This window comes from Tursiops truncatus, chromosome 9, assembly GCF_011762595.2.
Source record: "Tursiops truncatus isolate mTurTru1 chromosome 9, mTurTru1.mat.Y, whole genome shotgun sequence".
Classification (NCBI taxonomy): domain Eukaryota; kingdom Metazoa; phylum Chordata; class Mammalia; order Artiodactyla; family Delphinidae; genus Tursiops; species Tursiops truncatus.
The window spans coordinates 55,168,888-55,195,741 of NC_047042.1; the positions used below are offsets into that span (position 1 = coordinate 55,168,888).

General features: G+C 40.0%; 1 protein-coding gene and 2 long non-coding RNA genes across 7 annotated transcripts in view; 1 reads left to right on the top strand and 2 right to left on the bottom strand.

Annotated features, from left to right (window-relative positions):
• LOC117313596 (uncharacterized) overlaps positions 1-6,885 on the bottom strand; it is a 105,871-nt gene extending 98,986 nt beyond the window's left edge. The window contains exon 1 of the long non-coding RNA XR_012333987.1: positions 3,762-6,885. This is a non-coding gene — a long non-coding RNA (uncharacterized lncRNA). The remainder of the gene's footprint in view (positions 1-3,761) is intronic.
• A 3,805-nt stretch (positions 6,886-10,690) lies between these two features.
• CYCS (cytochrome c, somatic) lies at positions 10,691-13,536 on the bottom strand. 3 transcript variants are annotated; one of them, XM_033863096.2, is made up of 3 exons: positions 13,382-13,536; positions 11,838-12,014; positions 10,691-11,724 (listed from the first exon to the last, which is right to left on the bottom strand). In XM_033863096.2, exons 2-3 carry the CDS (start codon positions 12,004-12,006, stop codon positions 11,576-11,578), a joined length of 318 nt encoding a protein of 105 aa, XP_033718987.1. In that variant the 5' UTR covers positions 12,007-12,014; positions 13,382-13,536; the 3' UTR covers positions 10,691-11,575. The 3 variants fall into 3 exon arrangements, with proteins under 3 accessions (XP_033718987.1, XP_033718988.1, XP_073665854.1); XM_033863097.2 differs by having other exon boundaries at positions 13,353-13,507; XM_073809753.1 differs by lacking the exon at positions 13,382-13,536 and adding an exon at positions 12,923-13,131.
• Positions 13,537-13,551: 15 nt separating this feature from the next.
• LOC109548576 (uncharacterized) overlaps positions 13,552-26,854 on the top strand; it is a 187,600-nt gene continuing 174,297 nt past the window's right edge. For 2 of the 3 annotated variants that reach the window (XR_012333989.1, XR_012333988.1), the window contains exons 1-2: positions 13,552-13,695; positions 21,149-21,257. This is a non-coding gene — a long non-coding RNA (uncharacterized lncRNA). The remainder of the gene's footprint in view (positions 13,696-21,148; positions 21,258-26,854) is intronic. The other variant, XR_004528126.2, reaches the window with a different exon arrangement.

The window sequence follows — 26,854 nt, forward strand, 5'->3', positions numbered from 1 at the left end:
AATAATATAGGGCTTGGTTGTGACCTGCTTGATTAACTTTAGGGTGGAAAATAGAAGAAAGCTATCAAAATCTTCATGCATGATAGCTACAAAAAGAATCTGGCATATATTACAGCCTACATTTTGTTTTATTATGCTAAAAGAGTACTCAAGACCTTGATTTATGATACAAAAGGCCCTTCTTCATTACCTATCTTGAGAGATAGTAGGTTGAGAAGTGGTGAAAACGGCAGGCCCTCCCTGTCTTTTCCCACTAAGCACTGATTCTTCTTTTTTTTTGAAAGCAAAATATTTTTATTCCATATTCTGGAGTTAAGAAACAGCTTCTGGTGTTGTTTTTCTCTAACATTCTACTACTTATCCTTAATAGAGTCTCCGTAGTCCCACTCCCATTGAAAAACCAGTTAGCTCATCATTTCTCTGTGGTGATAAGGAAAAGAGGAGTATGGACAGCAAAATCTATTAGTAATTCTTAAATCTTACTTTATGCAAATTTTTTTTCTTTTTTTGAAGTATAATGGACCTACAACACTGTGTTAGTTCCAGGTGCACAACATAGTGATTTGATTATTTCTATACATTACTAAATGATCACCATGATAAGTCTAGTTACCATCTGCCACCATACAAAGATATTACATTATACTGACTACATCCCCATGCCGTTCATTTCATCCCTGTGGCTCATTTATTTTGTAACTGGAAGTCTGTACCTCTTAATCTCCCTCACTTATTTCACTCATCCCCCACCCGACTTCTGACAACCACCTGTTTGTTCTCTGTATTTATGATGTTTGTTTTACTGTTTGTCCATTTGTTTTGTTTTTTAGATTTCACATATAAGTCAAATCATATGGTATGTGTCTTTCTCTGACATTTCACTTAGCATAATACCCTCTAGGCCTATTCATATTTTCACAAATAGCAAGATTTCACTCTTTTTTATGGCTGAGTAATATTCCATTGTGTAGCTATAGCACATCTTCTCTATCCATTCATTTACTTATGGACACTTAGGTTGCTTCCATATGTTGGCTATTGTAAATAATGCTTCAGTGAATATAGGGGTGCATATATTTTTTCAAATTAGCATTTCTATTTTCTTCAGAAAAATATCCAGAAGTGGAATTGCTGGGTCATATGGTATTTCCATTTTATAATTTTTTGAGGAAACTCCATACTGTTTTCCATAGTGGCTGCACCAACTTACACTCCCACTAACAACACACACGTTCCCTTTTCTCCACATCCTTCCCCAACACTTGCTATTTCTTGTGTTTTTGATAATAGCTATTCTGACAGGTGTGAGGTGTTATCTCATTGTGGTTTTGATTTGCATTTACCTGATGATTAGTGATGTTGAGCATCTTTCTATGCACCTGTTGCCCATCTGTAAGTCTTCTTTGGAAACATGCCTATTCAAGTCCTTTGCCCATTTTTCAATCAAGTTGGGTTTGTTTTTTTTTTTATGTTGAGTTGTATAAGTTATTTGTATATTTTAGATATTAACATCTTATCAGATATATCCTTTGCAAATACCTTCTCCCATTCAGTAGGTAACCTTTTCGTTTTGTTAACAGTCTCCTTTGCTGTGCAAAAGCTTTTTAGTTTGATGTTGTCCCACTTGCTTACTTTTGTTTTTGTTGCCTTTGCCTTAGGAGACATTTCCAAAAGAATATTGTTAAGACTGATGTCAAAGAGCATACTGCTTATGTTTTCTTCTAGAAGTTTTATGGTTTCGGGTCTTACATTTAAATCTTTAATCCATTTTGAGTTTACTTTTGTGTATAGTGTGAGAAAGTAATCCAATTTGGTTCTTTTACATGTAGTTGTCCAGTTTTCCCAATGCCACTTATTGAAGAGGCTGTCTTTTCCCCATTGCATATTCTGCCTCCTTTGTTATAGATTAATTGCCCATATAAGTGTGGGTTCATTTCTGGACTCTCTATTCTGTTCCATTGATCAATGGGTCTGTTTTTGTGCCAGGACCATACTGTTTCAATGACTGTAGCTTTGTAATATTGAAATCAGGGAGTGTGATATCTCCAGCTTTGTTCTTTCTCAAGGTTGTTTTGAGAAAGACAAAACAACTTGGGGTCTTTTAGGTTTTCACACAAATTTTAGCATTTGGTCTAGTTCTGTGGAAAACGCCACTGGTATTTTGATAGGGATTGTATTGACTCTCTAGATTGCCTTGGGTAGTATGGTCATGTTAACAATATTAATTCTTCCAATCCATGAGCACAGTATACATTTGTGTTGTCTTCAATTTCTTTCATCAATGTCTTACAGTTTTCCAAGTACAGGTCTTTTACCTCCTTGGTCAGATTTATTCCTAGGTATTCTTTTTGATGCAATTGTAAGTAGGACTGTTTCCTTATTTTTTCCTTCTACCAGTTCATTGTTAGTGTATAGCAATGCAACAGATTTCTGTATATTAATTTTGTATCCTGCAACTTTACTTAATTCATTTATTAGTTCTAACAGTTTTTTTTGTGACATCTTTAGGATTTTCTAGATATAGTATCATCATCTGCAAATAGGGAGTTTTACTTCTTTCCTTACAATTTGGATGCCTTTTCTTTCTTTTACTTATCTGATTGCTGTGGCTAGGACTTCCAATACTGTTAAATAGAAATGGTGAAAGCAGGCATCCTTGTCTTGTTCCTGAATTTAGAGGAAAGTCTTTTAGCTTTTCACTATTGTGATATTAGGTGTGAGTTTGTCATAAACGGCCTTTATTTTGTTGAGATATGTTCCCTCTATACCCACTTAGATGAGTTTTTATCATGCATGGATGTTTAATTTTGACATTTATTGAGAGGATCATGTGATTTTTATTCTCCATTTTGTTAATGTGGTGTATCCCATTGATTTATTTACATATATTGAACCAACCTTGCATCCCTGTAATAAATCCCACTTGATCATCATATATGATCCTTTTACTGTATTGTTGAATTCAGTTTGCTAATATTTTGTTGAATTTTGCATCTATGTTCATCCATGATATTGACCTGTAATTTTTTTTTTTTTTTTTTTTTACAGCTTTGTCTGGTTTTGGTATCAGGGTGATGCTGGTCTCATTGAATGAATTTGGAAGCATTTCTTCCTCTTCAACTTTCCAGAATAGTTTGCGAAGGATGAATTAACTCCTTTAAGTGTTTGGTAGAAGTCACCTGTAAAGCCATCTTGTCCTGGACTTCTGCTCATTAGGAGTATTTTTGTTTTTCTTTTTTTAATCACTGATTCAATTTCATTACTGGTAATTGGTCTGTTCATATTTTCTACTTCCTCCTGACTTGGTCTTGGGAGTTTGTATATTTCTAGGAATTTATCCATTTCTTCTCAGTTGTCCATTTTATTGATGTATAGTTGTTCATGGTAATCTCTTATGACCCTTTATATTTCTGTGGTGTCAGTTGAAAGAGGCTTCTCATTCATTCTTGATTTTACTTGGGCCCTCTTTCTTTTTTAAGGATGAGTCTGACTAAAGGTTTATCAATTTTATTTACCTTTTCAAAGAACCAACTCTTAGTTTCTTTCTTTCCTTCTTCCTCTCTCTCTGTCTCTATTTCATTATATCTGCTCTGATCTTTATTACTTCTTTCCTTCTACTAACTTTGGGTTTTGTTTGTTCTTCTTTTTCTGGTTCCTTTAGGTGTAAATTTAGGTTATTTATTTGTAAGCATTGGTTCTTTAAATCTTTTTTTTCCCCTTAATATTATTACGTGCATACCAAAAAAATTAAGTCTCCTAACCTAGTCTGATTCAGGAGGCTTGTAAGTTAAAAATCTTCTCATAGATCTCTTCCCAGTCTCTAACCTGTGTACACAGCATACAGTGTTTGTTTGGCTAGCATAGTGATATTTTCTTATATCACACATGCCCCATCCAAGAATTATATGAGGTGCTGGTTTCCAGAACCAACATTCTTTAGCCCTATAACTACTGAATATTACTCAAGACAAGTTAGCAACCATTGTGAGGTAAGAAGCTTACAGGTGGACTCTGCTATCACCTGGATTAAGCCTACAGATAAATCTTTCTGGGACAGGGAATAGTGGTGGGCTGGAGCCAACCTCCTAAACATTTCCTACTCTAAACTGCCTCTAATGCATGTATTTCCATATTGATATGTCTCCTTTCTTGAGATTACCCTCAAAGGTTCAGGACAAGTTGGCTAGGGCTGGCATAATCCTAGTAAATACAGTATTAAAAACTATGTCTGTTGGGCTTCCCTGGTGGCACAGCAGTTGGGATTCTGCCTGCCGATGTGGGGGCACGGGTTCGTGCCCTGGTCCGGGAGGATCCCGCGTGCCGCGGAACGGCTGGGCCCGTGGGCCGTAGCCACTGGGCCTGCGCGTCCGGAACCTGTGCTCCGCGGCAGGAGGGGCCGCACCGGTGAGAGGCCCGCGTACCACAAAAAAACAAAACAAAACAAAACAAAACAAAACAAAACTATGTCTGTTAGGTTACTGGAAAAGTTAGACATATTTAGATGATGAGTCTATGAAAATTAGGTGCCCATTTAACCTTTTGACCAAATGTCTCAAAAAAGCTCTCAAAGTAAATGGCATTGGTGAAGGTTGTACTTCATTGATTCTTGGTCCTGGTCACTAATAGAGAATGAGACATTACCTCATGAGTGAGTTATTAGAATTATGGACCTGAGTCATGGATATAAATCTCTAATTCCAGGCACTTCTCTCCCACTATATCACTTCAGTTAAAAAAAGTCATTCCAGTAAGCGTCCTCTCCCTTCCATGCAATCTGCCCAACTGTTAATTTGACAAATTGCCCTGTCCAACCAGTTCAAAATTAGCTAACATTTAAGGATTTACTGAGTGCAAGGCAACACGCCAAGCACATTCACTTGTGTATGCCTCACAATAACCCTAAGGACTAATATAATTAAGGTCAGTTTGCAGATGAGGAAACTTAAGGCACAGGAGAGCTAATATGTCTACGATTCTGTTAAGCAGCATCAACAGAGAAATCAGACCCTTAGGCTGTCTTCCAACATTAACCAGTAAAAAGAACAAGAAATTCTTGTCTTACAGACAATACGGCATGCCCCAACTCATACCATAGGCAGGTGACTCAGAAATCTATAGATTTCCCCTATTATCGCAAACTGGAAAGATTTGTCATCTCTTGGTCCAGACGTATTACCCCTGCCTGATTCAGGTAGGTATCCTGAATTTCATTAAACTTATAAACTGAATAAGAAAAGCCATAATTTCCAGAACTTAGGCAGTGAATGTGTTCTGTTGGAGTGTAGCTCCCAATGCAAAGTTCCTGCACTGAAATGAAAGCAAGCATTTATATCTTTCATTTTCTATGGGAGAGGGAGGCAGAGGACAAGGGGGTTGGGAATGGGTGCTAGATTGACCATGCTGGGGCATCTGTAACATCTGGAGCTACGTTTTGATGTAACTGAACATTCTGAATCATATCTGAATTAAGAACAACATTGTTGAAGGTAGGGACAAAAGGTTTTATGATGCCTAGAACTTCACAGAAAGAAGTTCTGTGAAGTTCAAAGGTTTTGACAAAAACCTTCCTTGTATTCAGGAAGTAGAAAATTCCTATCTGAAATGGGAGGCAAGGTCATCTGCTGTGAGAGCAGGGGAGACCAGTGATACAAGCTTGAGGAGCATGATGACCTTCTAAATTAACCACGAGGAAAACAGGGAGAGAATGAATATATAATAGGACAATTGCACAGGGTTTCTGCTGATTCAGTTGAATCAAAGATAAGTTTACAGGGGTGCAATCAATAGAAGTGTGTGATTTTCTCAAACAGTACCCAGATCAGGTGTGGAAATGGAGAATGCAGATCTGGAAGATACCAAGACCACAAAGCCTCTGCTGTGGACAGCGTGAAGAACATGTAGGCTCCACTTGTGAGGGCTGCATTAGTGCAGAGGCCTAGTGCTAAAGGCCCTGTCTTTAGCAACAAAAGGAGGTGTGGGAGTTATATAAAGAGGCTAATAGGGACTTCCCTGGTGGTGCAGTGGCTAAGAATCTGCCTGCCGATGCAGGGGACACAGGTTCGAGCCCTGGTCCGGGAAGATCCCACATGCCGTGGAGCAACTAAGCCCGTGTGCCACAACTACTGAGCCTATGCTCTATAGCCTGAGAGCCACAACTACTGAGCCCACGTGCCACAACTACTGAAGTCTGTGTGCCTAGAGCCCGTGCTCTTCAACGAGAAGCCACCGCAATGAAAAGCCCGCCTGTCACCATGAAGAGTGGCCCCTGCTCGCCACAACTAGAGAAAGCCTGCGAGCAGCAAATGAAGACCCAACGTAGCCAAAAATAAATTAAAAAAAAAAAAAAGAGGCTAATAGAGATGACTCACCTAATATGAAGTTTCGTAACCATGAAAAGGCAGTGTCAGTACATGTGATACTACCAAGGTAATGTACCTGTGTGTGACCTTTGGCAGTAATAACCTGAGCCTATTTACTTGGCTATAAAATAGGGACAATTCTTGTTCCACATACCTTATGAGTTAGTGAGGATGAAATGAAATGTGAATATACATTATAACTATAAAGCAATTTAGTGATGGGACTAGAATTTGGGTAAAATGCCATGCTGATTTGGATTACTAAGAGACAGTTACAGCTATATGTGTATAAAGGTTTTATGATGCCTATGTATTTTATTCCATGAGTATGTGAAATTAATTTAAATGAGGGAGGTAAAAAAAATAAGAGCAGTCTAGGGTGTCAAATGTCCTAGAGTCATCAGAGCCATTGAGAATAGAAAAGAAAGCTAGACACGACAATTGGGTAACTGCTAACCTAATTTTCCACTATGTGAATTTTCCACTTTCAAGGAATTTGATGAGGATATAAAATAAATTATTTCAGTGCTTACCAGTTGAGAGCTTTCAGATGCCACTCAGTGAACGCTCAACAGCAATCTTATGAGGTACAGGTTATTCCTGTTCTCCAGATGGCAGAAAAAAAGTAACTGCAAAGCTCTAAACCAGGGGCCGAGAACTTCTGTGAGCACCAGTCACTATTTTAGGCTTTGTGGGCCATAGTCTGTTGCAGCTACTCAATTCTGATGTTGTAGCACAAAAGCAGCCCTAGATAAGACATAAATGAATAAATGTGGCCATGTTCCAATAAAGTTTTATTTACAAAAACTTTGGGACAATGGGCTGCTTACTAACCCCTACTCTAAACATGTATTTTCCAATCCCAAACCCAGCATTCTTTGTTACACCACAAATAAAATTAACTAGTCCAATGGTCGTTTTTCAAAGGAGACTTCCAGCTATAGACACATATTTAATGGCACCAATGTGAACACAGGCACATTTCTAATGAATAAAGAAAGAGTAACGGCTTCCCTGGTGGCGCAGTGGTTGGGAGTCCGCCTGCCGATGCAGGGGACATGGGTTCGGGCCCCGGTCCGGGAAGATCCCACATGCCGCGGAGCGCCTGGGCCCGTGAGCCATGGCCGCTGAGAAAGCGCATTCGGAGCCTGTGCTCCGCAACGGGAGAGGCCACAGAGGCCCGCGTACAGCAAAAAAAAAAAAAAAAGCAAAAAGGAAGCAGCCCATTAATATGTCTGGTAAAATGGGGTTAGACTAAGACCAAACTGTGGTCAAAGTATCTTGGTGGTGGTTTCAGCTATGTCACTCAGCTAGTTTTTTCCAGTGTAAATATGTGTTGTTTTTTTTTTTACTTCTTTAATCTTTCTTAGTATACAGTTTTTTAACATCTTTATTGGAGTAGAATTGCTTTACAATGGTGTTTCTGCTTTATAATAAAGTGAATCAGCTATACGTATACATATATCCCCATATCCCCTCCCTCTTGCGTCTCCCTCCCACCCTCCCTATCCCACCCCTCTAGGTGGTCACAAAGCACCAAGCTGGTCTCCCTGTGCTATGCGGCTGCTTCCCATTAGCTATCTATTTTACAGTGTAGACAATCTTTATTGGCAGGTGTTGAGTGCAAGAAAAATGGTAACAAATCCAGAGGGATGGAAAAGGAGGCAGGGCATGCTCCCCTCCCCTAAGTGAGGACTTTGTTACCAGGTCACTGGAGCAAGAGCACCTGACTATGGTCACTTTGGGTCCAGAACCCCTCAAGTAAGCTCCCAGGCAGGAGGGCTCCTCACATGTGGGAAGGGAGCAACACTCTGGAAAGGGTATGGGCTATGTCCCACCCCAGGCTACTTGCCTCCTGCCCACAGCATACCTCAGCCCCTCAAGAGGAAGGTGTCACAGCTCACTGTAGGGGTGTTTCAGGACTGAGTTACTAATAGGTGTTACTAACCCTATTCCTCTCCAAACCCAGGTATCTGCCATATGCCTCAGTTCCCCTGCTCTGTGATTTGCTAGGTTGGACTACAAGGTCCTGTTAGTGGTCCAGCTCAATTGAGTAGTTCCCATAGTTCCCTGAGCCTAAAAAAGGTTAATTTCACCTCTCATCTGTATAATAGTGCAGCTGGATTCTAAGAATCTCTAAGATCTCTTCCAGTTCCAATACTGAGACCTCTAATGTGACTAAAATAGCTAACTTTAGTTCATATAGGTATCAGCCTTGCCTGTATGAACTGTACCGTAATAGCCACTCTTATTCTGTGCCCAGCAATCTTACTTGGTATCTCAAGGTACTCTAATATGAAGAGCCAGAAGATCTCATCACCAGAAATGAAGCTAAGTTGTAGCTAAGTTGGTTTTGGTTTACTCTTGTGTGACCTTGACTGAAATGAAATAGCTTTAGCCTAGTCAACTGGGGAGGGCGAGCCACTGGTAAGGCCTCTTCATAGACAGCATGTGAATTTCATCACACCCTTTTCAATTTACAACAATCTTTAGGGGTTAAAGCGAAAAGGTACAATATAATGTCTATAAAGAAACTGAAGAGGGACTTCCCTGGTGGTGCAGTGGTTAAGAATCCGCCTGCCAATGCAGGGAACACGGGTTTGAGCTCTGGTCCGAGAAGATCCCACATGCCACGGAGCAACTAAGCCTGTGTGCCACAACTACAGAGCCTGAGCTCTAGAGCCCATGAGCCACAACTACTGAAGCCCGTGCTCCGCAACAAGAGAACCCACCACAATGAGAAGCCCGTGCACCGCAATGAAGAGTAGCCCCTGCTCACCACAACTAGAGAATGCCCGTGCACAGCAACGAAAACCCAGAGCAGCCAAAAATAAATTTAAAAAAAAAATAAAAAAGAAACTGAAGAAAAGTTTGAGGAAAAGGATGACAAAAAGGTGTATCCCTACATACCATGAGAGTAACACCTAACTAAAATAAATTGCCAACTTATGAATGGAATATGTAGAATGTATGGTAAAATTATAAAGGTGAACATATCAGATTTAGAGACAGGAATTGGAATCAGTGTTCAAGGGCACTTAGTGTAAGAATCCTAGATTAGGAAAACAAAGAGTTCAGAGGAAGCACTTTTGTTATAGACCACGCATGGTTCTAGTTCTGGACCTGTGCTGTTAACACTCTCGCCGTATGTGGCTACGCAAACCTAAACTCATTAACGCTGAATAAAATTAAAAATTCAGTTCTGTAGCCACACTACCCAAATTCCGTAACTACACCTGGTTGGTGGCTAACTGGACAGCACGTATTCAGTCTGTCATCACAGAAAGTTGTATTGGATAGTGCTATTCTAGACAAAATCCAGAATATAGGGGGCACCTGGAAGAAGCACTTCTTAAATACACCTGGCTCTCACTTTTGATACTACTCACCAAGCCACCTATGAAGAGACACTAGGAATGAAGACATGTGGGTTATACAGTGCTAGCTTTTTGGGTTTCTTTATTTCTAAGAGAGCACACACCCCTTACAGCTAGGAATGTCCCTTCTTTTGAATTAACTATAGGAACTTATAAATCACTAGAGGCACTTATTGAGTACAACTGGCCTAGAAAGCAGCAGGGACTCAGCAATTCTCTGCCAGCATAGGCCTTAGTTGACTTGGGAAACACAGAAATAAATCAGTTCCCTGGTCTCCATGTCTTCCCATATTGGTCCAGAACTCTCTCAGAAGCTAACTGCTACACCATCTCTGGATATCACCTGAATTACAGCAGGCTTTCTTTTGCTTCCCCAAACTGTTTCTGCACGTTTCCAGACTGACTACTTTCTCACATTTCTCCAATGACTAAAAATAAGATTCACAAGTTACAAAGTGCTTTGCCAGGCCTTACAGGCCTACGTACTCATCCCCATCACTGTTGATAAGGCTTCTTCCTGGTTTCCTCACTGTCACACAAAGAGATGGCTCTCACCACCGGCACAGACTTACTTCCCCCACCGAGAATTTCTCTCAGTATTCGTTATGGCTTAGTTCAAGCTCACCATTCCATAAAATTTCTAGGGACTACTCTAAACATGTACAGCACAAACTGTATATGAAATAATTTAGTATATATACTACAACCATGTACTATACATACCACAAAACTATGGCCAGAAACACATTCTTCTTTCTACATTTGGCATAAATGCTGCAGTGCTCATTCTGGCCAAAGAAACCGGGTGGATTACTGAAGTGTTCTAGGGCAGGCTGTCCTAGAAGACCAAGTAAACACAATCTAGTACTATGACTAGGAACAATGCTGCGTATTTTGAGGTATTATATTTTTCAACCATCTTGGTATGTCATTAAATCAAGCACATTAGAAAAATCATGATCTGTGACTTTGTTTTTAATTCTCAAGCCTTATGATCAGATAATTTACAAATCTGTGCTAATGATAGAGCTCCTCTACCTTAACCCTTCTGAGTTGGCAAAAGCATCATTACCAATCACATACCTACAGTAGTTCTACAGTTGTGTTTCTGAATACCTGTTTAAAAGACAATCCTGAATTATAACTTAGTCTGACTTTGTAAAGAATTCACAAGCAAGTTTCCCAACCTATCATGTCACAGTGAATTTTAAAAACATCTTATCTTAAAGATCATCTCTAAAATGTGAGAAGTACTAAATATTCTTTATCTGATGCTATACATAAACCACACTAAAATGCCCTTCATTAAGTAAAACGCAATATTTTAGATGGAGAATTTTAATTAAACTGGCATATTTAAGACCAAAAAGATAAAGTGGACATTGTCAGTGTATCTTCAGCCCTTGCCTTAACAGGTGAATGAACACAACTTGAAACACAGGTGAATCTTGCTGGTCTATGAGACAGTGAAGGGAGCTTCTCAATATTTAAATATATTAATATAACCAGTTATAGAAATCTAAATATAAAACCAATCTCCTATAGGGTTTGAGAAGGCATTCACCATATCCCTGAAAAGTTTAACATTCCTTATTCAAGTTTAATCATCTCTTTAGAAGGGGAAAACACTGACAGTACTTGCTGAACCAGAATTACTATCAAAATTCAAAAAGCTGACCATATTCATTTAGCCACAAGCCAATCTTATTTAAATCAGGACAGAAATATTACATCAGCTATTCATGACCTGAATTCTAGTGTATGAGATCAATTTAAATATGGTACACATAAAAAGTCATGAGACAGCTGTTTCATAATAAATAAGGCAGTGGCCAACGATTACTCATTAGTAGCTTTTTTGAGATAAGCTATCAAGTCTGCCCTTTCTCCCTTCTTCTTAATGCCAGCGAAGATCATTTTTGTTCCAGGGATGTACTTCTTGGGATTCTCCAAATACTCCATCAGCGTCTCCTCTCCCCAGGTGATGCCTAAACAAGGAGGGATGTATTGTTAAGTATGTCACACTCTTGAAAAAGTGTTTACCAAAGGTTACATTCATGCAATTTGTGCTTGTGTTAGTTAACAATGGCCCGCCTCTTACCTTTGTTCTTGTTGGCATCTGTGTAAGAGAATCCGACAGCCTGACCTGTCTTTCGCCCAAACAGACCATGGAGATTTGGCCCAGTCTTGTGCTTGCCTCCCTTTTCCACAGTATGGCACTGGGCACACTTCTGAACAAAAATCTTCTTGCCCTTCTCAATATCACCCATTTTTAAATCTAAAAGTGAAAGACTCAATTAATTAATTTTTTTCTCCAAGTAAAAAAAGTGTAAACCAATGATCAACTCCAGCCACTAACGCACTGCAAACTTATGACATTATATACCAGGTTGAATTTTGTTTTACTTAGTTCCCTTGTAAAAGATTCTTTAACACAAAAAACACTATCTGGAAGAACTTCCTTAAAAACACGTCTCTGAGTGTGTGTCAACTAAAAATTGACACTTGACATCTGCTTCTACAAGCGTTAAGGCACAAGCCACTGCAGCTGCTGCCCTTCAACACATCCTGAAAAGTTCAGGGTAGAGATCAGGAATGAGGCACTCTGTGGTCTGGGAAAAACTGGCAAAAGAGGCCTTTAGATAAATAACCTCTGGCTGGGGAACCAAGATCCCACAAGCGCATGCTGGGGCCGAGGAAAAAAAAAAAAAAAGAAATGCTGTCTCCCAGTCTCTGGTCCCCATTTTGCCCCAAACAGAACTTACAGCTCTTACTTTGTGCATTTTTTTCCAGTTGACATACGTGATGAAAGCAAATTAGGAACCTACTTCAAAACCATTTCAAAAGATGACATCAAGGTCACAAAGTCACAAATCTGAATAAGCTGAACTATGAATATATTAAACCCAAACCACCAAAATTCCAACTTTTAAGGCGGTCTAATTATTCATACTACAATTTAAAGCCACCTCTGAAGATAAGGCAAAATACATTTTTACAAAAAGGGAGATAATGGTTGATTCAGCCTGCTCAGGTCCCTCTAAATTGCCTTGCTGTGGGTGGGAGGCCAGCAGCAGGCTTTTGAGGTCTCCCCGGGAATGCCCATTCTCCAGCTCTGGGATCCCCGGGGGAGACCACGAGGTCATCCATCCAAGCCGGTTTCAAGGACACTGTGATGAAACCTACCTCTCCGAGGTGCCTGAGCAGGTTAAGGGGGGAAGCGACAGGTGGCCAGGAGAAGTAATGACTTATTGGAAGAGCAGCAGCTTTTGCTCTCTTGGAAAGAGGACGTGACGCGCTGCGCAGCGTCCACCGACTACCGCCCTCACTCCGGAGGAAATCTTGTCTATCACTGCCATAGCCCCGCAGTCCCGACAACGGAGGGCCCGCGTCTCGGAAGGAACCGCGAACAAGCCGCCTCCGAGCTTTCAGGACCTTGACCGAAACCACGCCACGACCTAATTAGGGTCCCGCCCCACCTCACGCCGTAGCCCGCCGGGCTGGGCGCAGTCCAGGGCCCCCCATTCCCTGTCCCCCACCCGGCCCCCGCTCACGGGCCTCAGTCCACCCGCGCGCCCCCCACGCAGGCGCGCGCCCTCATGGCTCGGTTTCTCGCCTGCCGTGGCCTCCGCGCTCCGCGCCCACCGTTCTTTCTCCGTGTACGACTAAGCCGTTCCCGCTCACAAGCCAAACGTCCCGCTCTGTAATCCCAAGGACACGCCGGTCCGCGCCTATGTACGGATGAAAATGCAACCAAGCTGGCTCCGCCCTCTGCCCTCCTGACGTGCGGCCCGGCGAACTGACACGTAGTGACGTCGCCGCGCCCCATTGGCTCGGGTCTCCGGGGCTGAGTTAGGACCCTGCGCGCGCGCATACCTGCTACTACTGTGAAGGGAACAGCGTGAATGCCCTTCCTCTCCCGGCCTTTCCCTCCAGGCAGTTACGACAGGCCATTAGAGGTACGACACCGAGGTTGTGCCGGGAGGGGCTGACGTCAACCTCGGGCCTTAGGGTGCATGCGCGTGCCGACGGGGAGGGTGGAGCGGAGTCGAGGGGTGGATCGAGGGCATTAGCCTGTAAGGTAACGGGTCTCCTGCTGGTTGACTTAATGCTGTTTGAGCCGCACGCTTTGCCTGCTTAGAGGGAGACGGTCAACTTTGACAAACGTAGAGGTCTCCTGGCTATCATCCCTTCACCTGGCGACCTTTACCCAGACTCGGTCGTATTTCCGCGGCTGGCGCCAGATGCACCCCAGAGAAATAACCCGGAACCAGGAGTTAAAGAGTTGGACACGAGCTCCTGACCTTGTTCTGGTTTTGCTTACACCCTGTGACTTTAAGTCATCTTCTTCCAAATCTCCCCTTGGTGGAGCCCAGAAGACAGGGGCAGGTGCGGCAGTTGAGGCAGAGACTGGATTATAGCTCTGGTCCTTCAGCTGCCGGCTTCTTTTCTGCCAACACCTGCTTCCCGCGTTTGTGTGTAGAAAGAGGGAGGAGTGTGTGCGAACAGCCTCCAGGAAGAAACATTTTTACGTGGTTAGAGAATTCTTGGAAATCTAGAGAGAATTTGCATCCCAGCTAACCTAGGCGAAGGTCATGTTCAAGTAAGCTAGTGTGGTTGGCCTTTAGATAAATAACCCCTTATTGGGTAACTAATATTAGAAATTCTAATTCTAATATTAGAAATGCAGTTTTGATCACTACAACTTCCAGTAATCATACTTTTCCTCCAGAACTAGCTCCCCGTCCTGACATGCTCCGTTTTGTCAGTGGGAAATTTCTCGACTCCCTTCTCCCTCAAATTAAGCCCCCGAGTTCGAATGCATTTTTCCTCCTTTCCCATATTCTGTCTAACGCTGCCGTATTCATTCAGTCAAGTGTATATTGAATGCATATTATGTGCCAGGCACTGTCTAGAAATGTGGAGTAAATCAGTAGGGACTTCTTCTCTGGTGGAGCTAACGTTCTACCATCTTCCTCTCGCCTCCAGATTAAGCAATAGATACCAGGAGGTTAACCTAGATTGCCTCAGATCCCTCTTAAACCACAGTTCCTATAATTTTTGCTCCAGACCACTTATTTCCCCATATGACTAGATTATTTTTATTGTTTTCTAACTGTGTCCCGATTTCCCATTTCCCTCTCTCTAATCTCACACACTGCTGCCACAGAAGTGTGCTATAAAACAGAGCAGAAATCACAACTTGAATATTCAAGACATTTTGTGCCTTTTGGAGGGGACCAAGGTAGTGTTTAAGTGTACTACTGAAGTAGGCTCATTTGGCTAGGTACCCAAGTTTTTGAAAGACCAAGCTTAGCAACACTTTGCAAATTCAGCCTATACTTCTGAAGCCAAGTCCTGATATTGCCGCCCATATCCCTTAAAGGAATACTTGGTCCTTAAATAGGTAATTGTCCTATTAAAATCTTCTGTGTTTGTGGTATCAGAAGTTACTAGTCTTTGTTCAATGGACTGATGGGGAGTAACAGCATAGTGCTGGTGCTGCAGGTCATGTAGAAGTAGCAATAAATCAACTGGCCTAGTGAATTGATTGACATTTCAAGTTTATTCCTATGAGGGGGAGAATAGAAACAGAAGTTCTTAATACTTTTAACTAAGGAAATTGTGGATTAAGAGTCTTGTTATTGAAAGTATTGGGAAAATGAGGAGAAAGAGAACAAGAGCAAAAATGAACACTTGGCACATTCCTGTAGTAAAGCAGATACCATAAGATTTGTGCTTAATATCATGTATTCAGGTTCTAAAGAGATTCATAGTGCTTACAGTATATTCAAGATACCTGAGAGAATTAGTTGAGGAGAACAGTAATATTCTGCAAGTTGCTCTGTTTCATACTCATATATCTGTTCTCTCTACCTCCATCTTTTCCTAGAGTAGTGGCTGGTAAGAGGTATAACCATTATAAAACAAATGCCTTAGATTTCTCCTTCCAGCAACACAATGGGTGACATATTTTTAAAAACCTTCGTGGTGAAAAAAATCGAGTAAAATACCACCCCCTCCAATCAAACTATAATGAGGTTGCAAGAAAGTGAGGGAATCTGGTTGGGGGCAGGGGTGAGGCAGGGAATAAGAACTGAAAACTGTGATAAGCATAAGCTGATTTCTAGAGCCACCTTATGGACGTTTGCTGAAGTGAAAGAGCCTTAGGTTTTAAGAGCTGCTCTGTGGAATAGAAGTAAAGCTTATACAAGGGAGGAGTGGGGGAGAGGGGAGGGGAAGGTTGGCTGAGACCCCTGCATAACACTAGAACACTTGAATCTAAAGGATAAAATATAGTCTGCTTACTGGCAAAGGGAAGAACCAAGTTAGTCTTGTCTGGCTTGGCCTTAGGTACTGGGTGGGAGGAAAAAGTATCCCCTGATAATTCATAACCACAGGTCTGCCCTCATGCAGGTTTAGGGTTTGATTTTATTTTACCTGCATGGTCTAAGGAACCTCTAGCAGAAAAATGAGCAAAGTAGTTGTGTATGGGCAGTGTATTCTGGTGTCTGGCAAAAACAAACTCAAATTTCCAGAGGAATGTCTCAACCGAGGCCCCTTGAATTCCCACACTCTTAAGAAATGCCAAGCATGAGATGATGATGAGAAACAACAAAGAGAAAAATTACAGTCCATAGGTGTTGGAATTATTAGATATCGTTGGGGAAGTAAAAACCTTATCAACAAAGAGAGACCTCTTCACATCACTGTGGAAAGAAAGCAAACACATTTATTGTTGAATAAGCACATTATAAAATAGCTGTATATAGGTAATCCACAAGAAACTACCAAATCAGAATAAGACCTCACACAATTTATACAGCTAAGCTAATTATAATCCTTTTCTCTCACGCTGTTTTTAGCTAGCATATAACATGAGGCTTTGGGATCAGTAGTACCCTATTTTCCATTTGGCAGCACGACTATCACTTATTATTTGGATTATAGTAACTTGTTTTCCATAGGAGGATTTGACATCACAGTTTGTGGCCAGATCCTTCTTAGTTAAGTTTTTCTTTTTTCACATTCCTTCACCCTAAGTTCACTTGGGATTTGTAGTAGCCATTTGTTTAATTAGTTGTCCTCATTCAAAAGAAAAATAAAACTTTTATTTTCCTGAGAAACAAATGGTTACACCTACATTAAGCTCCCAAGGTGAAGCTGTATCTTCCGAGGTGTTTACATTTCAAAACAGTTGAAGCCCAGGCCTTCAGAGAGACTTATTTACATTCCAAAAGGTTAGAGTGAGAATTTAGGCTCTTTAGATTTTCCTAGGAAACACTCTTAGAAGGAGGGAGAGAGCGGAAATGGTTTCTTTTTCCTTTATAAACAGAAAAAATAATTTTTATTTATCTTTACAACGTATAGTATGAAATGACATTGAAAACATTTAGATAAACAAAAACGTGCAACAAACAAGGGACTATCAAAAATAATGTGGCAGATTTTAAAAAGAGCCAAAGATAACTTGGATAAATGAAAGTTATAATCATTGAAATAAACTTAATATAGTATGATAAGCTTTATAGAAAATTCAAGGACAAGCAAATCTAAGCCATAGCTACAACTAAAGGAAATGATAAACACAAATACATACTGTAATTCTGAGAGGGCAGGCCAGGGAATGGAATGAGGAGGAGCATATAGGTAGATGGAGGTTTTTGATAATATTTGAGTGATTGGATTATAGATTAATTGGTTTTTAAAAAATATAAAATAAATAAATATGGCCAGCCATCCCACATTAAAAACTCAAAAGAATGGGCCACAAAGCACATTTTAAAAACAGTTTTTAAAAAAAGACACAAATGAAAGAATAATGAACTGGAAGGTAGATATAAAGAAATTACTAAAGGTAATATAGAAAACAAATGGTAGACTATAGAAGAGAGAAATTAGAGAAGTTAAGACATAGGAAAGATAGAACAAGGAGGTCTATTTAGAGTTCCAGAACAATAAAATGGAGAAAATTGAGGAGAGGCCTATGTTTGACAATATAGTGTCTGAGAATTTTCCAAAACTTATGTAAGACATGAGTCTCAGATTCAGGAAGCACACGAATGCAAGCAGGATAAACAAAATCAACATTAAGACACATGTTGGTGGAACATCAGAACCCTCAAGACAAGGAGAAGTGTTTAAAATAATCAGGTATAGAGACTTCCCTGGAGGTCCAGTGGTTAAGACTCTGCTTCCACTGCAGGGGGCACAGGTTTGATCCCTGGTCAGGGAATTAAGATCCCACATGCGGTGCGGCCAAAAAAAAAAAAAAAAAAATCAGATGTAAAATATTATCTACTTAAAAAATCGCAAATAGACGTGTAACAGGTTTCTCAATAGCAACAATGAAAACCAGAAGTCAGTAGAGTAGCTGAACAGTAAAGTAAAAGAGTAGAGTAAAAAATAGAAGTCCTTAACATCTCAACTGATTGAAAAAATAGGTGTAAAGCCAGAATTATGTATCTAGCTAAACTTTTATGCAAGAATGAAGGCAAAAAATATTTACAGAAAAGCAAAGTGAGAGTTTATCACCAACAGATTCTTACTAGAAAAACCTCTAAAGAATGTACTTCAAAAAAGGTAGAAAATTATCCAAAAGGAAGCCTGAAATTCAAGAAGGAAGGGTGAAAAAAGTAAATATGTGGATAAATCTAATGAAAACATTAACTGTATAAAAAATAAAAATGTTTAATTTGGAAAGTAAAAGCCAAAGTAGTTAAAATATTCACTATAACATTTAAGATGGGAGAGTATGATCAGAGTTTAGTTTTAAGTTCAGTATATTGTTCTTGAAGTAGTCATGTTAACACTTTAAGCATAACCACTAAATGGATAGGAATAGAGTGTATAACTTCTGAAACACTTAAAGGTAAAATGGAATTTAAAAATTTACCCAATCCTGAAGATGTTAGGGAAGGAGAAAAATAAACAGAATGTCAAAAGTTCTGCTTCCAGGAACAACAGAGTAGTTAATGCAGACGAACTCTTTGCTGAAGACAATTTGAAAAGCCGGGTGTTTTAGTTATCTACTGCATAACAAATCACCCTAAAACTCAGCAGCTTAAAACACAAACATATTTATCATCTTACAATTTCTGTGGGTCAGGAATCTGGAAGCAGCTCAGCTGTGTTCTGATTCTGGCTCAGGGTCTCAGGAGTTTGTAGTCACAAACTGTTGGACAGAGAGCTCAAATAGGACTGGAGAATCCAATTCCAAGCTCATTTGTATGGTTGTCAGGCTTCAGTTCCTTGTCGGCTCTTGGCTGAAGGCCTCTGGTTGGGACTGCTTACACTGTAGAAGCTTGCTTCCCCCAGACTGAGAGAGAACCCAAGACAGAGGCCAGTCTTTTATAACCTTTTATAATCTTATGATATACCATCACTTCTACCATTGGTCACAGAGACTAACGCTGGTACAATGTAGGAGGGGCCTTCCCAAGTGTGTAAATACTATGATGCAGAGATCACTGGGCACACTGGGTGGTAATAGCCACATGCTTATTTATCTATAGATATCTAGATATCTACCTATATCTCTATAATATCAATTCAGCTCTTGCAGAGGTTGTGGAACCTGGTACCTGGTAAACAACTCTTGCATTAGGTCAGCATTTCAAAGGGCTACACCCTGGGTGTGAGGGTGAACTAGAAGGAAAACTGTTCTTACGAGGTCTGTAGCCTGACTTCTTTTCTGGTTGGCCAAGGGAAACCTAAAATTTTGAATATGGAATAAGGAATTCTGTTGCCTTCAGCCACCTGGCAAAACCAAATGAAAATTCTCTCTGGAAGAAGATAAAATCAGACTAGATCTCAAATTATTTCTACAATAAAGTTTTAAGATAAAGTGCTCAGCAAAGAAAGAAAGATAACTAGATACACAATATGAGTGAGAACCAGCAGAAGCAAGGAAGAGGTCATAGGGACTCCAGATTTTAGAATTATCAGACAGACTATAAAACATTTGTTTATTATGTTCTAGGGATAAAAGACAGGCTTGAAAATTTTAGAAGGGAACTGGAAAGTATATTTTCAAAAAATATGACATAACAAATGTGAAAAAGAATCAAATAGAAATTTTGGAACTGATAAAAACAAAAGAGAATACAAGATTAAAAATATAATACAGGGCTTCCCTGGTGGCGCAGTGGTTGAGAATCTGCCTGCTAATGCAGGGGACACGGGTTTGAACCCTGGTCTGGGAGGATCCCACATGCCGCGGAGCAACTAGGCCTGTGAGGCACAACTACTGAGCCTGCGCATCTGGAGCCTGTGCTCCGCAACAAGAGAGGCCGCGATAGTGAGAGGCCTGCGCACCGCAATGAAGAGTGGCCCCCGCTTGCCACAACTAGAGAAAGCCCACGCACAGAAATGAAGACCCAACACAGCAAAAATAAATAAATAAATAAACTGCTGTTAAAATAATAATACAAAAAAAAGAAAAAATTTTAAGAGGATACAGTTTTAACATATAATGTACTTTTCGTGGGGTCCCAGAAGGAGAGAAGAGAGAATGGGGTAGAAGCAATATTTGAAAGATATAAGTCCAGAGATTCAAGAAACCCTGTGATTCCCAAATCTGTAAAAAACCAAAGACAAAGATAATAACTTAAAGCAAAATGAGAAAAACACATTCGAAGACCTTTTAGACAGTTAAGTTTTCTACAGCAACAACAGAAGCCAGAAGACAGTATATGGATAGCTTCAACGTACTGAAAGAAAATAACTGTCAAGTTAAATTCTTTATCTGGCAAACATATCTCTTAAGAATGAAAGAAAAATAAAGACATTTCAAACAAAAACTGAGCTTGCTACCAGCATATCCACGCTGAAGGAAATTCTGAAAGGTGTTCTTTAGACAAAAGGAGAGTGATTCCAGATTGGGAGATCAGAGACGAAGTTAGAGATTAACTCATTTTTTTAAAATACATGATCGTATTGGCATTTTATTTATTTATTTTAATAAATTTATTTATCGGCTGCGTTGGGTCTTCGTTGCTGCACGTGGGCTTCCTCTAGTGCAGCGAGCGGGGGCTACTCTTTGTTGTGGTGCACAGGTTTCTCATTGCAGTGGCTTCTCTTGTTTCGAAGCACAAGCTCTAAGTGCGCAGGCTTCAGTAGTTGTGGCATGCGGGCGCAGTAGTTGTGGCTTGCAGGCTGTAGAGCGCAGGCTCAGTAGTTGTGACTCATGGGCTTAGTTGCTCCGCGGCATGTGGGATCTTCCTGGACCAGAGCTCGAACCCATATCCCCTGTATTGGCAGGTGGATTCTTAACCACTGCACCACTAGGGAAGTCCCGAGATTAACTCACTATTGACCAGGGGATTTTTGCAGAAACTAATGCCCATGGACCGGCGATTTTTATTTTGGCTGGCCAAAAATTAATTCTGTTATTTCACTATTACTTTGCAGGTTATTTACATTCAATAGTTACACCTGCCACACCTGTAAAGTCTTCTAATTTTCGTGAGATGTCTTCAGTCCACTCTTCTATAGAAGCAAAGGAGCATTCTCTAGCACCGTGAGTTTCATTTTTACTTTCCACATCAGAACCAATCACTAAGGCTTTTTGTCTTTTTCTTGGCCTAATATTCACATCGTCGGAATCAGAACTATATTCCGAAGAACTATCATCTTCTGAGACATTATTATATATGTTGCTGAGACAATCAGAGAAAGTATCTGCATAAAATTCACTGAAAAATTCTTCTTCACTCAAAATTTTGTGATGCGTCATTTTTGAAAAATTTACTTTTATAATATACACAAGGTTGGAACAAAAACCTAATGGAGCAAAATGTGAATGATAACAACAATCACAAGTTGTATAATGAACCCTTGATAAATGTTAAGCTCTAACAACTTCGCATGGTGATGTTAATTGTATCACTCTCTAAAAATGTATTAACATGTCTCCAGTCAATAATGTGTTTAAGAGCAATAAAATAGGTAAATATGTGGTTGAATCCAAATGAACACTGGTCAGAGAGTAATGTCCTTTGTAGTTGAAATATATACGTGACAGCAATAGTATATAAGTCAATAGAAAAATAAATAAAATTGAAATATTCTAAGATCCTTGCATTTCCAGGAAGAGGGTATATTTTCTTTCTTTCTTTCTTTCTTTTTTGGCCATGCAGCTTGTGGGATCTCAGTTCCCAGACCAGGGATCAAACCCAGGCCCCTGGCAGTGAGAGTGATGAGTCCTAACCACTGGACTGCCAGGGAATTCCCTGTTTTCTAGGGAAACTAATAAGGTAATATATCATATTAAAATAGTATATTTTCAAAGTAATGGGAAAAATAAAGTGGTATTTAATTTTTTTAAAAAAGACAAGAAAAAAGAGAAAAATAACTTAAACAGGCAGGAAAAAAACCCACCACATTGTAAGATGGTAGAGTAAAACCCAATTAGATCAGTTGTTATATTAAATGAACTTAATTCTGTAGTCTTTTGTTGTTGTTTTGTTTTGTTTTGTTTTTTTAAATCTTGGTCAGGCCACGTGGCTTGCAGGATCTCAGTTCCCTGACCAGGGATTGAACCCAGGCCACGGCAGTGAAAGTACCAAATCCTAACCACTAGACCACCAGGGAACTCCCTAAATTCTGTCGTTTTTTTTTTAAAGCATTTATTTATTTATTTATGGCTGCACTGGGTCTTTGTTGATGCTCATGGGCTTTCTCTAGTTGTGTCGGGTGGGGGCTACTCTTTGTTGCGGTGCGCGGGCTTCTCATTGTGGTGGCTTCTCTTGTTGTGGAGCATGGGCTCTAGGCGTGCTGGCTTCAGTAGTTGTGGCATGTGGGCTCAGTAGTTGTGGCTCACGGGCTCCAGAGCGCAGGCCTGGTAGTTGTGGCGCACAGGTTTAGTTGCTCCGCAGCATATGGGATCTTACCAGACCAGGGATCGAACTCGTGTCCCCTGCATTGGCAGGTGGATTCTTAACCACTGTGCCACCAGGGAAGTCTAATTCTATAGTTTTAAGACAAACAATTTCAAAAAAATTTTTTTTCTAAAAACAAATATTTGCTCTTTACAAAAGTGTATCTAAAGCATAAGAATGTTTGAAAGTAAAAGAATGGAGTAATATAACAGATAAATGTCTGATAAGAAAGATGAAGAAAAAAGGCACTAAAAATTCATGTGAAAAATGACAAATCATGTAGACACTGAAAAAAAGAGCATTATTTTATTGAAGATTTAGATCAAATGAAAATTCCTTGAAAAGTGAACTTATCAAAACTGACATAGGAATAAAGAGCAAACAAATAATACTATTTAAAAAAATAAAAGAGGGGACTTCGCTGGTGGTGCAGTGGATAAGACTCCGTGCTCCCAATGCAGGGGGCCTGGGTTTGATCCCTGGTCGGAGAACTAGATCCCACATGCATGCCGCAACTAAGAGTTCTCATACCACAACTAAGGAGCCCACATGCTACAACTGAGGAGCCAGCGAGCCACAGCTAAGGAGCCTGCCTGCTGCAACTAAGACCTGGTGCCACCAAATAAATAAATATTTTTAAAAAAGAATAGAAAAGAAAAAATTCTTTAAAATTAAAGAAATTGAATCCATAATTTAAAGTCTTCCCACAAGGAAAACTCTAGTCCCAGATGGCCCCAGTGGTAAATTGTACCACACATTTAAGGAAGAAATAATCCCAGTAACTAATAAATTCTTTTGGAGGACAGAAAAAGAGTATACTTATGTATATATATGGAACTGCAGCTTCAATTAGCATTATAGCCTTATTAAATTTAAAATAATATATTCTTATTCTCCTAAATCCATCTGTCTTGTGAATATGCCACATGGGTGATCTAAATGGGATGTGACAGGAATAATTACCCCTGCATTTTTCAAGTCTTGGATGGTGGCCCTGATACTAGTGTGCCTTCCTCACCCCCTTCTGCAAGATTTGACATTAACTTTATTTTGGGGAGAGAGGGTGCTCAATATGTTACTGAGTCCAAGTTCATACTGCTCACTGCATGATAGGCCAATAAATCATGAGACGAGTCGCTGGGGCAAGAAATAGCGACTTTATTCGGAAAGCCAGCAGACAGAGAAAATGGTGGACTAGTATCCCAAAGAACCATCTTCCCTGAGTTAGAATTCAGGCTTCTTTTATACTAAAAGGGGAGGGGGTAAAGTCCTGCTTCTGGTCAGACTCTGGAGGGGATGTGTTAATTTCTTCCTGCCTGCAGCCATTCACAGATAGGCCTGGTCAGGATGTTTCCTGTGAGCAAAACAATTTGTTGTTAAATTAACAAATTTTAGCTTAACGCTCATTACATGGAAGGCAGGATTCTCAGATGTATGCCATCATGTATAATTTAAGCTTATAGGCAACATCCCTTTTGTGATTAACTTGTAGCAATGGCAATAGAATTCAAAGCTTAAAGTAAAAGAAACAGATCCAATATGGAGTCAGATTTGTTCTTCCTTATTACAGTGATACTTCCACTGACCTCTTCTTTCTTTATGGGTTAGGGAGCCAAAGAAGGGATTCTGCCAGTTGCTGAGTTTATCTGTTCCAAAGACACACTCAAGAACTGGGGAAATAACTACAATTTGGTTCTTATCAGCTCCATCAAGAAGTAAACTTGGCCTCCCTCCTCTGACTGGTGGCTCACAATGGTCTTCTGGGTCTAAAGGGATTAGTAAGAACCATTGCTTAATAATCTTGAGATGAATAGGTATTTCCTTTTTTTGCAGTGCACAGTTATCCCTTGGATCTCTTTGTGAAAGTTTAGGTAGAAGGTTTAGAATAGATACTTGTTATTTGCTGGGTCTTTCCTCACCTCATTAATCAGTTTCACCCTCATTAATCATGCTCAGGAATTGTGAAGTAATTCTGACCTGAGTTTTGGCAAGGGATTATGACTCTGTTTTGGTGACTCAAGTTGGATCCTTTTTAGTTTTAATGTTTTTTTGTTATACACAACACATAGACCTTAGTGTGCTGCTTGTCTGTTTCAATCCTGAGTAACCCAAGAGCAACTGAGCAGTGCCCAACATCCTTCTGTATCAAACTCCTCTGATTACCCTCCCATCCTACTGCCTATTACAGTAGCCATTCCCATTTTGCCTCTGAAAGTGAGTGGTAAGCTTGGCTTTTGCTAACCAGGGATTCTATTATCCCCTTTAAAATCAGGGAACCCATTTCAATTCAGTATTCTCCCTTCAGTTAACAGATACTTCATTGTGTTTCAAAGAAGTTTGTAATCCCTTCACAAATTTATTTTTTAACCTTATAATTTATTGAGCTGTAATTCACATTCCATACAATTTAAATTATATAATTCAGTGATTTTTAATATAGTCAGAGATATGAGTAATCACCACAACAGTCAATTTCAGAACATTTTTATCACATCGAGAAAAACCCATATATTTAATTATTACTCCTCTGCCCCTCTATCCCCCCATGCATATCACCCCAATCCCCCAGCCCTAAGCAACCATTAATCTATTTTATGTCTCTATAGCTTACTAAATCCTGGATTTTTATATCAATGGAATCACGTAGTATGTGGTCTTTTGTGGCTTCTTTCACTTAGTATAATGTTTTCAAGGTTCCTTCATGTGGTAGCATATATTAGAACTTCATTCCTTTTTATGGCCAAATAATATTCCATTATATTGATATACCACAATTTGTTTATCCATTCATCCATTAAATAATATCTGGGTTGTTTCCAATTGGGACTATTACAAACAAAGCTACTATGAATATTCATGTACAGGTTTTGGTGTGAACATAGTCTTCATTTCTTTGGGATAAATGTCCATCAGTACAATTTATGGATCATATGGAAGTTGCATGTTTAGTTTTTAGGAAATTGGCAAACTATTTTCCAGCACTTGCTAGCAATGTTTGAATGATTCAGTTTCTCCATATCCTCACCAGCCCTTGGTGTTTTCACTATTTATTTTAGCCATTCTTTTTTTTTTTTTTTTTTTTTTTTCGGTATGCGGGCCTCTCACTGTTGTGGCCTCTCTCGTTGCGGAGCACAGGCTCCGGACGCGCAGGCTCAGCGGCCATGGCTCACGGGCCCAGCCGCTTCACGGCATGCGGAATCCTCCCGGACCGGGGCACGAACCCGTGTCCCCTGCATCGGCAGGCGGACTCTCAACCACTGCGCCACCAGGGAAGCCCCTATTTTAGCCATTCTGATAGATGTGTCATGATATTTCATTGTGGTTTAATTTGCATTTCTCTAATGGTTAATGAATGATGTTGAATCTCTTCTCAAATGATTATTTGCCATTTGTATCCTCTTTGGTGAAATGTTTCTTTATGTCTTTTGCCCATTTTCTAACGGGATTGTTTGTTATTTTACTGTTGAATGTTTAGAGTTCTTTATAAATTGCAGATATTAGTCCTTTGTTATATATATGGCTTGCAAAATATTTTCTCCCAGTCTATAGCATATCTTTTCATCCTTTCACCAGCCAAAGTTTTAAATTTTGATGAAGTTCAATTTGTCAGTTTTTTCTTTTATGAATCATGTTTTTTGTGTCAAGTCTAAGAACTCAAGCCTGAATGAAGCACAGACATGTTTTCTCAGTAAGGTACATCACAGACTTCCTGCACTTAGGAACAGTGCACATGCACTATCTTGGGCCATTTTACCCAGCAAAATCACCAACAAAGGGCACAAAATGTGAAAAACGTGGCATGAAGTAGACTGCAAAAAGGACACATGTTTACAATATGAGAGCTGAGGCAAGAAGGGAGAGCATTGCCTTGTTCAACCTTAGCTGGGAACTCTTTCTCCTGGGGAGTTGATGTCTGTCAGTTTTCTGGTAGCCTAGCGGGGGAAGGGAGCTGCACCTCTCAGCCCTCAGGAGTCACTGTGCTGGCTGTCCTCTTTTTGCCTCTATAGATCCATTTCCTCCTTCTTTGCCTTAGGACATTGTTATCTAAGAACTTCATCACCTGGGTCCCCTTGCTCTCTGACTTCTGGTTGGATTTGGCTATTTCTTCAGTCCCTGGTCTACAACTGCACTGAAAAGTGTTTTTATAAACTCAACACACATTACTGTGATTTCTTCCTAACTGTATGCATTTCATGTAATTTCAGAAATTATCTAATTTAGGGATTGAAAAATATTA